Consider the following 11,985-nt stretch of genomic DNA (forward strand, 5'->3'; position numbering starts at 1 on the left):
TGTTGGAGTACAATTTTTCATAATACTTTTTGATCCTTTTTATCTCAGTTGGTTCTGTTGTAATGTTACCCATCTCACTTACTATTTTGATTATTTGCATCTTCTCATATTTTTCCTTTATCAATTTGACCAGTGCTTTGTTAATTTTATTGATCCTCTCAAAGAGCCAACGTCTAGTCTTGTTCTATTGTTTTTGTTTTCTATTTCACTTATTTATGCTCTTTCTTTTCTTCCGGTGACTGTGGACTTCTTGTGCTGTTCCTTTTCTATCTGTTCGAGTTGTAGAGTTAAGCTATTATTGATTTTGGCCTTTCCTTCTGTTTTGATGTGTGCATTTATTGCTATAAACTCTCCTCTGAGCACTGCTTTTGCTGTGTCCAAAGGTTTTGGTATATTTTCATTCTAAGAATTTTTTTACTTCATTTTTAACTTCTTCTATTACTCAATAGTGTTTAAGGTGTTATTCAGTTTCTATGTATTTGATCTTTTTCCTTGTTCTCTGTGTTATTGATTTCTAGTTCTATAGCGTTATGATCAGAGAAGATGCTTTGTGTTATTTCAAAGTTTTTCAATTTATTGAGGCTTGCTTTGTGGTCTAAAATATGGTCTATTCTGAAGAATGATCCATGTGCACTGGAGAAGAATGTGTACTATGCTGCTGTTGCATGGTGTGGGGGGTTGAGTTGCTTATGTTATTAAATCTTCTGCATCTTTGTTTTGTCTAGTTGTTCTCTCCATCATCAACAGTGGTGTTAAAGTTTGCTACTGTTATTGTAGAACTGTCTCTTTCTCTTTTCAAGTCTACTACTGTTTACGTATTTTGGAGCTCTGTCACTGGGTGTGTAAATATTTATTATGGTTATGTCTTCTTGGTGGATTGACCCTTTAATCATACCACTCCTGCTCTTTTGGTTACTGTTTTCTTGATATATATGTATGCTTTTCCATCCTATTGATTTTTAACCAGGGCTTCGAACTGGTTTGTTCTGGTTTGAACCCCTGCTGAGAATCTGCATTTCCAACAATTCCCCTGCTGAGAATTTATATTTCCAACAAGTTGCCAGGAAGTTATACATAAGAATCAACTGGGGATCTTGTTAAAATGTAGATTGTGATTCAGTATAATTGGGGTGGAACTGAAAATTCTCAGCAGGGGTTTAAACTGGAACGAAGCAGTCTGAAGTTCTGTTTTTAACCAATCTGTCTCTGTGTCTAAGGTGTATCTCTTGTAGGCAACAGATGGGGTGGAGCAGGCAGCAGGGTTTCATGCCTCTGGTTGCCAGTCTGGTGGTGGGAGTGCACGCTGCCAATCTCCAGGCAGGTGAGGAGGTGTGGGGGTAGGCAGAGCAGGTATGAACCTCTGGCTGCATGTGTGATGGTATGGGAGCGCACACCACAGACTGCTGGGTGGGTAGGATGGTGCAGGGATGGGAAAGGCAGGCGTGAGCCGCTGGCTGCAGGTCTGATGTCACAGAAGCACGCACCATGGATTGCCGGGCAGGGTGAGGGGGGGCACACCACTGGTTACTAGAAGGGCAGAGGGTGGGAAGCAGTAGTGGAGCATGTTCCCGCAGTCTCTGACATGGGCGCCAGAGCCCTCCCCGCAGAGTACAGCTAGCAGTCAGGACCTGGCCCCGACCAAATAAGAGTTGCGGGGAAGGGGGGTGCTGTCCATAGTCTGGTCAGGTTGGGGATCTCTAGACGCTACTCCAAAGATCCTCCACTCCCCCAGCGCCACCTGCCCAAATGATCAGGGACAGATATGCAGAGGAGTAGTTCTGTCCCTATTTTATAGCTCCCTCCCTGCTCTATGGTTGCCTAGATCCACAGAGCCCTCGCCTGCCTTCCTGCAGTTTCCCTCCTTAGATCCAATTCATTTTCTGCTCACCTTGCTTGGCTCCAGGTTTGTCTACACAGAATCTCCATCTCCTGCTGAGGATTCCATGAAGCTGCCTTCCTGCACTTCTCACCCAGGGACGCCGCTTGCTTTGTCTCAAGATGGTCACACCATGCTGGGCCAGCTGGTAGGGCGCCTACAGTCCATAAGTCTCCTCCTTTGTTGTTGTCATTCAGTTTCTCCCTATCTTTGGTGTTCAATCAATTCTTCATCCTTCTGTTTGCTGTTCTGGGTTCCCAGATCATCATCTGCGTCTGTTTCACTTGGTTTCTTAGTTCTTTGCTGTAGGGGGATGGCATGGCATGTGTGACTAAGCCGCCATCTTGGGTTGTCTCCTTCCCTTTTTAATTTTTAATTACTATTCTGAAAAAAAAGCTTAGTCTAAGAAGCAGCTATGTAGCTATGTGTGATGTGTGTATATGTACCGGAGTAACATTTGAACGACTGTCACAAAAAAGAAAAAAATATATATTACGTATTTCCAAGACAGACTTAAACATAATACACTGACAAACTCTTCAACTATTATAGCTAAGTACTACTTTAATGCTATTTTAGTCTAAAAAGGAAATAAGCTAATTTGCAAAGTAATAATACATTGCAAGGAGCTTTACAATTAAAGACAGTTTATATATGTTGTCTGAATAATCTTATCTCCTTTAATCTTGAAAACAATCCTGTTAGATATATATTAACATCCTCATTTTACTTATTAAAAAACTCAGTCTCTGAAAGAGTAAGTGACTTGTTCAATGTCACCCAACAACTTGCTGGTATCCCCGCCATTCCTGTCATCTCCATCTATTGGCAAAATCCTATTTATCCTTCAGAACTCAATTTCCTTGTGAAACCTTCCCCGGTACCCACCTCCATCATGACGCACACAGATGTCTCTCCCTAAATGAGTCATATGACATAGTACACGCACCTTTTTTTGTAGTGCTTGTTATGCTACGTTGATTATAATTACTCATTTATATATCTACCTCCCATACAATAACTGTTATGGATTGAATTGTGCCCCCCAAAAAGATATGTTGAAGTCCTAAGCCTTGATACTGTGAACTTGATCTTGTTTGTAAATAGGGTTTTTGAAGATGTTATCAGTTAAGTTAATATAAGGTCATACTAGAGTAGGGTGGATCTTAATCCCATCTAAGGAGTGTCCTTATAAAAAAGAAAGAGACACAGAGAGACAGAAAACTGCCTATGTGAATGCCTAGGACTACCAGAAGCTAGGAGAGACAAGGATCTCCCCTGAGAGCCGTCCTACATAATATGACCCTGAATTCAGACTAGCCTCCAGAACTGTGAGACAATTCATTTCTGATCTTCTAAGTCACCCAATTTGTGGTGCTTTGTAAACTGATACAGTAAACTACCTGTTGCCTAGGGCAATCTTTCCATCCAAATGCCTCCAAACAGACTATTAATCAAATGAACAAACAAAATTCAGTTCTTCTGACTCAAGTATAGGCCTGTTATCCAAAGAGCTCCCAGGTATTTCACAGATAACTTCCTATCAACAATCTATAAAAATGACATATAAATTAGATAAAAGATTTGATGGTGAGGCATTGGTGGTTCAGTGGTATTCTCCCCTTCCATGCAGGAGACCCAGAGCTTCCAGACTAAGACAGACGAGGAAGAAAGGCCTAGCAATCTACTTCTGAAAATCAGCCAGTGAAAACCCTATGGATCACAATAGTCTCATCCACAACCATTCATGGGGAATGGCGCAGTAACAGGCAGCGTTTTGTTCCATTGTGCATGGGGCCACCATGAGTTGTGGGCTGACTCGAGGGCAGCTGACAACAACAGAAGATTTGATTACATAATTTAAAACCTTTTGGAGTCTACTACTAGGATGAACAACTATTCTTATCTTGTTGTTGTGTGCCACTCTCATCTTACACTAGTAATTTTCAGTCTTAAGACATTTTACAATCATTTACTAAAGTTTATCGTATGTGTAGGAAAAATGCAAGGTTTACATTCTAAGCCCATATTAGTTTAATATATATGTAATGAGTGGAAAGTGAGAAAAGAAAAATGTCAGCATTCTGTGAAGAGGAAGCAGCAGTGAAAACAATATAGGAAGAAGGCCAGAAAAACAGAGAACAAAAACCATCTTGATGACACCCTGGCGAACTGACTACCTATGTCCAGCAAGCAGACCCCCAAAACACCAACCTTTCTATTCTCACCAACATGCATGAGAAACATGTCCTGATCCATGCAGTGGAAATATGAAAGTGAACAATTAGATGATTAGACAAAAGTACAGAAAGGACGTCAGATTTAACAAATAAATCACTGGTCAAAATATCCATGGACAAATTGAAAAAGTAGGCCAGGGTGTCAAATGATTTTGCTTCATTGATCCTGAAATGGTGCTTTCCTAAGGGTAACTGGCTGTTTCTATAGTCTTTCCAAAACAAAAGCTTCCCTCCTTTTTTGGACCTGAAGTACACAGGTTTTTACTTTTTTTTTTTTTTTTTTCTTGTGTAGGACAGTCAAGTGTCAACAGTGTCAGTGAAGTGTAGGATGAAAAAACAAGTAATAGCGTAAGAAAACCTCTAAATCAATTTATCAGATAAAAAGTACACTGCTCAGAACTACCTCAAATGTGTCCTGAAGCCTAAATCTAGAAAGGCATTAAACGCAGCAGCCAGCAAGAGAGAAATAGGTGGCAGGTACTTGAAGAGAAAACTCCTGAGACAAAATCTGGAATATCCTTTCTAGCTACTGTTGCCCACAAGATCCTTGGTGACCTTTAGCTCCACAGTTTTTCCTTTAAAGATAATCTCTGGTTTTTATACTGTTTAATCTTATTTTGTATGTGTAAAAATCTGAGGGTAGAAAGACAGCCCTGGAACAGGGTTATCTGTGCTGGACTATAAACTCACACTCTAGGGAAAAATAAAACTCCTGAAACATCAAGAAGTTTGAGAATCACAGGATACTGAGGCTCAAAAGACAAGGATCTAACCCAATAGTCTTATTTTCAGATGAGGGAAGTGAATCGTATACAAAAAGTGTATCAATTTGTCGGAAGTAACACAATTAGTTAGATGACCATAACCTTTCCATAGTTTACTAAAAAAAAAAAAAAAATGTATTTTAGGCAATGCACTTTAAAAACATTCTTCTCCTACAGAAATTCTTTTTAAGGACAAGAACAACAACATTCCTCAAAGTTTTCTGTACAAATCCGTCTCTTAGTGTAGAAATGGACCCGAGTGTAACTAAAGGTATGGCTCATGGTCAGAATCACAACTATTTTTAAGGTGATCCATACCTGGAACAAGCCTCAAAACAGTTGATCAAATGCACTATGTTAAAGCTACTTTTGCACTATTTAATGGCTAACATTTACTGAGTGCTTACCATGCATTAGGCACTGTATAAAATGCTTTGCCCCATGTGCTAGACAGCAGAAATGCTCTATAGGGTTTTCTTGCCCACAATCTTTACGGAAGCTGATTGCCAGGCCTTTTTTCTGTGGTGCCGCTGGGTGGGTTCCAACCACCAACCTTTAGGTTAGTAGCCGAGTGCAAACATTTTGAATGACTCAGGGGCCGAAAATGTTTTGCATGTACTATGACATTTACAAAAATTGAAATGAAAGCTTTAAAAAAAAATCCATAGCTTAAACAATGGTACTTAGTTAAAATACAATAAATTAAAAAAACAAAGTTGCCGTTGAAGTCGATTCCGACTCATAGCGACCCTACAGGACAGAGCAGAACTGCCCCATAGGGTTTCCAAGGAGCACCTGGTGGATTCAAACTGCCAACCTTTTGGTTAGCAGCCATAGCTCTTAACCAGTACGCCACCAGAACTTCCACAATAAATTAAGGAAACCCTAAAAAACCATGATTCAAAGAACATAACATAAATAAAATTCTATAAATTATCAGTAAGACAAATTCCCACCTCCTCCCACTAAACAGCCAATAGCTTTCTTCATTTCCTAAAAACAAGACCATCTTCACCACCTCCAAGTTACAAAGTCAGAAATACAGCTCAGACTCAGGAAACCCAGACAGTATTTCTTGCTGTCTCACACACACTCAAATACAAATTCAAGAATAATTTTAAAAATATTGTTTTACCACTATAACAATCTTTTTAATGAAATAACAGAAAACATCCTCTTAACTACTTCAACGCCTCAATTTTTGAATATTCCAAGAATGCTACTACACAATACAAAATCAACAAAGCTACTCCCTCCTGATTTTTTTTTCATAGGATTATGGCACAGTTTGCATTAAAATACACCTCTTGGTGAAGTGGAAATGTGAAGAGGGAAAAAAGGTATTAGATTAGAAGGTAAAGGTTCTATTAGCTTCATCTTGTTGCTTGATGCTTGTAAAATTTTTTAGAAGATAATAATTCTATGGCAGAACAACTTTTCTTAGAGCTAGATAAGCTGCTATCAGTTAGTAAAGCGACTATTTATCCACCAACGAGAAGAGAGCTCTCAAGAGTTGTACTCCCATACCATTTCCTACTGGGAAACCTGTTACAAATCCAGAGAGTCCTACGTTGATAAGGCATGTATGTTCATATCTTAAAGACACTTAATACTTTTCCTGTCTTCTTTCAAAGGATATAATAAAAACTTTATTTTATTGTTTCTTAAAATCAGAGGAGGCAAGTTTAATGGGTTAAATTTGTACACATTTTCTCTGTTCTTTCCTTAGTACCTTATCAAAAAAATTTTTTTAAATGTTTATTTTGGAAGCATATTTACTAAGCTGAAAATTTTTTTAAGAATAGTTTGATGGAGTCAGTTTAAAAGACTTGTTTTTCAAAGTAGTTAGCTTTTGGACAATGTAAGAAAAATCTAATTTGTCATCAACTGACCAAAAATTCGATAAGTAGCTCCCTCTCCTGGAAAAAAATAAAAGTTGTGAGCTCCTCTTTAAGCTGTAAAACAGACACAAAAACACACCCTTAAAAATGTTTCTAAAAATACATGAACCAAAATATATATCTATATAGCCAAAACTGAATGGCAGTGCTTCTACCATTATTAATCAATATCCTACTACTTTTTATAACTGCTATAAAAAAGCTCTATAGAAACCTATAGAAATACTAAAACTACAGATTTGCCTAGCTAACAAAAAGTAATGATTATCATTTGACTTACTATATAACAATCTCTGTACCTGATTAAAGAACTGAGTTTCCTTTCATTTTAGTTGTTTTATACCATCATCAAACCTCAATACTGTTTATATTTCTTATCTCACTAGTTTTTACCAAGAATCAAGTGGTTCTATAAAGTAGCAGCTCTATGAAGATCTGTTGTTTAAAAACAAGTCTTCTTATTCTATTTGCTTTTAAAAACAAACAGCAATGTGACTGACTGGTGCTAATGATCCCCAATTTATATTTCACACAATATGTAATTAGCTATGACGTACCATTAAAAATGCAACTTATAAATGTTACAGTCTACAACATTGATACATATTTCTTTATATACCAAAAACAAACCCTATAACCCACTCACAGCAATTGGGTCACCAAGATTAAATTTCAAGAATATACTTGTACTTTTTTTTAAAAAGCTATTGTTTATCGCTAAAGATGAAAACAGAAGAAGAAAGTCAAGTTTGAGGGTAAGAGTTATAGGAAAAGAAGATATACTTAACTATCTCCACCCTAAAGTAAACTGAAAATACCAAGACAAGTTCAACTTCAAAAAAATGTAGACTTCATGAACAAGGACCATTTACCTTAGTGTAAATCAAATACTAAAGTTTCTAATTTTCAGATGTCATGATGTTTATTAAAAAGCTGGATATACAATGTTCTTAAAATATTAGTTCTAACATTCATTGTTTCTGACATCAATACTCAGAATTAACTGATAAAAATCTTTCGTTAAATAGAAGCCAGAATTTTAAGTGCAGGAAATGAGTATTTAATTTTTTCCCAAAATACTTAGATAGCTTCTTATCAAATTTTCAGGCCCTTGAGAATTTGACAGACTATCCACTCCAGCAAAGTACACCACTAAATGTTTCTTCAGGGACCAATCTTGCTAATATAAACAGTAAGATTTCTATTTTTGAAATAAGAAAGGTCATTTCAAAGAAAAAATTTAAGAATTTCAATTCAAGTGTGTATATATGATAAATACGGACTTAACCTCTAGAGGTTTATAGTTTTGGAACTACTGAATAAGGTAGATTTCTTCCAGGAAAGTTTAACTAGTTTTATACATCATTCACTGATAGGAGATACAGCAGAATATTTTAAAATTAACTGCACTTTAAAAATTAACCCATTACATAATCCTATTATACCTTAAAATTTACTAAAGCCCACATTAAAATTTTGTTAATAAGATAAAATATTTTGTGTTAAAATTATTTGGCTGAATTAAGCAAACGAAGCTTGTTTCTTTTAGCAAAGTTGGACAGCGAAGAACTTGAGAAAAGCAAGTGATATAAACACTGAACACTCCTACTCACGCAGTTTAGATTTAAACAAGAAAAAAACCCTGCACAAACCCTCCAGCCATCACTGACATTCTTTGCGCAGAAAGGGCGTGAACTATAACAAAATTACTTGTGATTAATTTTAAGTCATGTATTTTTCCTTATATTGAAATACAGCAAAATTGGCATGGAAAAAGAGAATGACAACTTTTCTTATGGTTATCAGAAAGGCTCAAAGCCCCAGAGTTGTAACCACTATCCAACGGCAGGACAGTAAGGAGGGGGCGGGATGGTGCAGAAACTCAAGTGACTATTCTAAAGGTTAACAGGCTTTTGTTCTGGTTTTTGTTTGCTGTCACCAGCAAAAAGACCCCAACCTATACCCCTCAAATGCACATTTTATTTTTAAAATAAAGTCACGAGATAGCAAACAACTCCATTCATAAAGTCAGAATCTCCTTCCTCCGTTTTTCTCCCTGGTCTAACATTCTATCTCTTTCCTTAAGTTTAATCCTCTAAAATCAGATGAATACGGCGGGGCACAGTATCAGGATGAAAATGTCCGTCTTGGCCTTAAGCCTTTCCAGCTCCAAGTCCAACGCTGCCTTAGTTTTTTCCTTCTTCTCTAATCCTACCTAAACCAGGGCCCTTGTATTAACCCCTACTCCTGATCACTGTCCCCGTTCTCTGACCTTCTCTTGCCCAACTTGTCCCCAAATTAGCTGCCCGGATGACTGCCAGGTAAATGAAATAGAGAATGAAACAAAGACTTTGGGGCCTAAGTTAGGCCAGCCACCAGGGGTAGTAAAGGGACGAACAAACACGTATAGCAGCACTTGAAAGAACTAAAAGGTCCAAGAGAGCGTGAACTGTCTGCGCCGTACAAGTGCAAGACCCTGTGGATAAAGGGAGAAAGGCCAGGAGGAGAGCGGAAGGAAACTCGCTGGAGAGAGACATTTTGGGAGCGTTCGAAACGCACTCCCTCTGCCGTTGAAGGATTCGCAGTCAAATCCAAGATGTACTAGTGTCTAGGCGACAAGAGCGGTCTCCCCACTAGCCGAGTGGCCCTCCGTAATCCGGCACAGCCCCTCAGAGTTTCCCCCAGCGCCGCCCCCTTCCCACGCCCACAGCCTGGCCCGCCGGGTCAGGTCCAAACTGAGCACCAAGCGCTGGCGGCGCCACTTCTACCGACTCCCGTTCCCACGCGCGGACCCTACGGGCAGGACGCCCCCACCAGAGCTTCGCGCCTACCTGTAGCACCAGCGGCTCGGGGTTGAAGGCCAGAGTCAGCAGCAGCTGCATGCGCTCCGAGTCCTTGAGGTTGCGGAGCAAGAAGCTGCCCGAGTCCTTGGTCTCGGCGTAGCGGCGCACCAGGCGGTCGAGCAGGCGCTGCGAGGGGCAGTGCACCAGATCGGACCAGCCCTCCACCGCCTCGGGCGTGAGCAGCCGCACGTCGCCGTTGAGACGCGCGAACTCGGTCCGGGGCATGGCCTGAAGCAGGTCGCAGCGGGGCCGGCCGGTGGCCCGCTTGCAGATGCTCTGGTCGAGCTGCGCCAGCTCGCGCTGCGAGCCGAGGCGCTTGAGCACCACACGGCGGCGGCCGCCCTCGCGGGGCTCGCCGTACTGCGCGAAGTAGACGTTCTTCACGTTGAGGAAGTCCAGCAGGCGCAGACGGCCCCACGCCTCGAACACCACCTGCCCGTTAAGGAAGCGGCGGCACCAGCTCGTGCCGAAACACGCCGGGCACTTATTGAGCTGCAGAAAGCGCCGGTCGGCCAGCTCGTTGCGCTGCCAAGAGGCGAGCAGCGACGGCGAGTGCAGCACCATCAGCACCAACAGGCTGCCCAGCGCCGCCAGCTTCAGCGAGCGGGAAAGGCGGCCCAGCTTCGGGGGTACCAAGCGCCACATCCCGCCCGCCCGTTCGCCCGCACGAAGAGGGCGAGGGCACCCCCGGGGCGCCCCCGCCGCGCCGAGAACCGGAGAGCGATGTGCAGGGATCCTCTTGCAAGAGAAGGAGCGAGGACGCGGGCTGGGGCGGGAGGCGGAGTGGGTGTGAGAGCGAGGGAGATAGGGAGCGGGAAGGTGCAGACCAGAGCAGGCTGCGACTTCTCCTAGTCACTAGTCTCCACAACTCTGGAGCTCCCTCCTCTGAGCTCCCCGCCCTCCGACTCCGGCGGCGCCTCCTCCGAGCCAGCCAAGTTATAGAGGAGCGGGAGGGGGAGGGAGACAGGGGCCCGACGGCCGCGCGCCCGTGGGCCGCGCGCACGCGCCCTGCTCGCGCAGGGCGCGAGCGCTGCGGCGACGGTCGCCAGGCGGACGAGCGGGATCTCTGAGGAGAATGAGGGCCTCACGGAGGGGAAGAGGAACTGGACTAGCTCGCACTGAAAAGTAGCAACTGTGTAAGAAGGTGGGAAGGAGGATGCGCTCGTGCGTCTCGGACACCGCACGCCCCAGTTCTTACACGCCCGCTTTCCAGAGGCCGGGAGAGGGGCCACGGGGCGGAACCGACGGGGCGGGGCGGGGCGGGCGCGTCGCGCGCCGCCCGGAAAGCGTAAGCGCGGGCTCGCGGGGGCGGTTTTGGAGGCCGTCTGTATTGGGGGGCGGAGCTCGAGCTTTTGGAGGCGGGATAAGCTTGCACGCTCTGGTGGTGAAATGACTTTTAGTAATAGTTCATCTTTTACGACTGCTGAGTCTTACTGGGATCTGTGTTTGCCATGAAGGAAATGGTCCTTTAAGAGAAGAAAAAAAAGAAGAAATGCGGAAGCGTATTGCAGTCCTTCCCCGCTGGAAGAGGCGCGCGGGGCGGGGCCGGAGTGAGCTGGGCAACGTTCTCTCGGAGCCTTAGATGCGTTGGGCGCGCGCCTGGGGGCGGGGCAGGGCCGGGAGCGCCTGGCGGGAGCTCGCGCCCGCGGGCTCGCGCGCCTCACGATAGGGGCGGGGCCTGCGTGGAGACCAGTGGCAAAAGCGTGAGTTGAGGCTAATCAGTGACTCATTGTGGTTATCTTTGGCGTCTGTCGTATCTGTGGAAGCATCTTAAATTTCCCTGAGTGAACTCGCAAAAAGCGAAGTCGCCAAGACACCGTATTAAAGGGAAAATCTAATGGAGAGGGAACCGACGCGGCCCGGTGTCCCCGGGCGTTCCGTCCTAACCGCTGCGAAGAAGCTGGGGATGAGCAGTTCGCAGGTTTGCCTTTGCTCCCCTCCTGTTTCCCCAGCGCAGGAGCCCTTTCCGTCCACCTGGCGAAGTGAATTTCCCGGCGCCGCCCTTGAGGGTCCCTGGGGGACGGGCGGTCTCCTCGCCGGCCCAGGCCTGCCCTTAGGGCCACCACGCGTTGCTGCGGCGGTAACCATGCGGACGTGGGGTCTCCCGGCGCTCCACACTGACACGTTGGCTCAAGACTGCGAAAATAACTGGGAAATGCTGAACTAAAGCAGCTTTGCTTTGATGTTAGAGACCCAGACTCTTAAGTAGTAGCTGCAAATATATAATAGTGTTTAATTTGAGCCTTAGAATAGTTGAAATAAGTGGTTGTGGTTGTTAGTTTGAGGGACAGGTGGTTCTTGATACGTTGTGAAAAGAATCTTAACTGAGTTCATTTTAAAGATTGAACAGTGACTGCCTGC

The 11,985-nt window shown here is 43.4% G+C and overlaps 1 protein-coding gene across 1 annotated transcript in view; it reads right to left on the reverse strand.

Annotated features, from left to right (window-relative positions):
- Nucleotides 1-10,752, reverse strand: part of DIPK2A (divergent protein kinase domain 2A) — a 28,838-nt gene extending 18,086 nt beyond the window's left edge. The window contains exon 1 of the mRNA XM_004385062.2: nt 9,613-10,752. Coding sequence (XP_004385119.1) covers nt 9,613-10,269 — 657 coding nt within the window. The 5' untranslated portion in view covers nt 10,270-10,752. The remainder of the gene's footprint in view (nt 1-9,612) is intronic.
- Between the last annotated feature and the right edge of the window lie 1,233 nt (nt 10,753-11,985).

The sequence above is a fragment of the Trichechus manatus genome, unplaced genomic scaffold (genome assembly GCF_000243295.1).
Source record: "Trichechus manatus latirostris isolate Lorelei unplaced genomic scaffold, TriManLat1.0 scaffold00132, whole genome shotgun sequence".
NCBI lineage: Eukaryota > Metazoa > Chordata > Mammalia > Sirenia > Trichechidae > Trichechus > Trichechus manatus.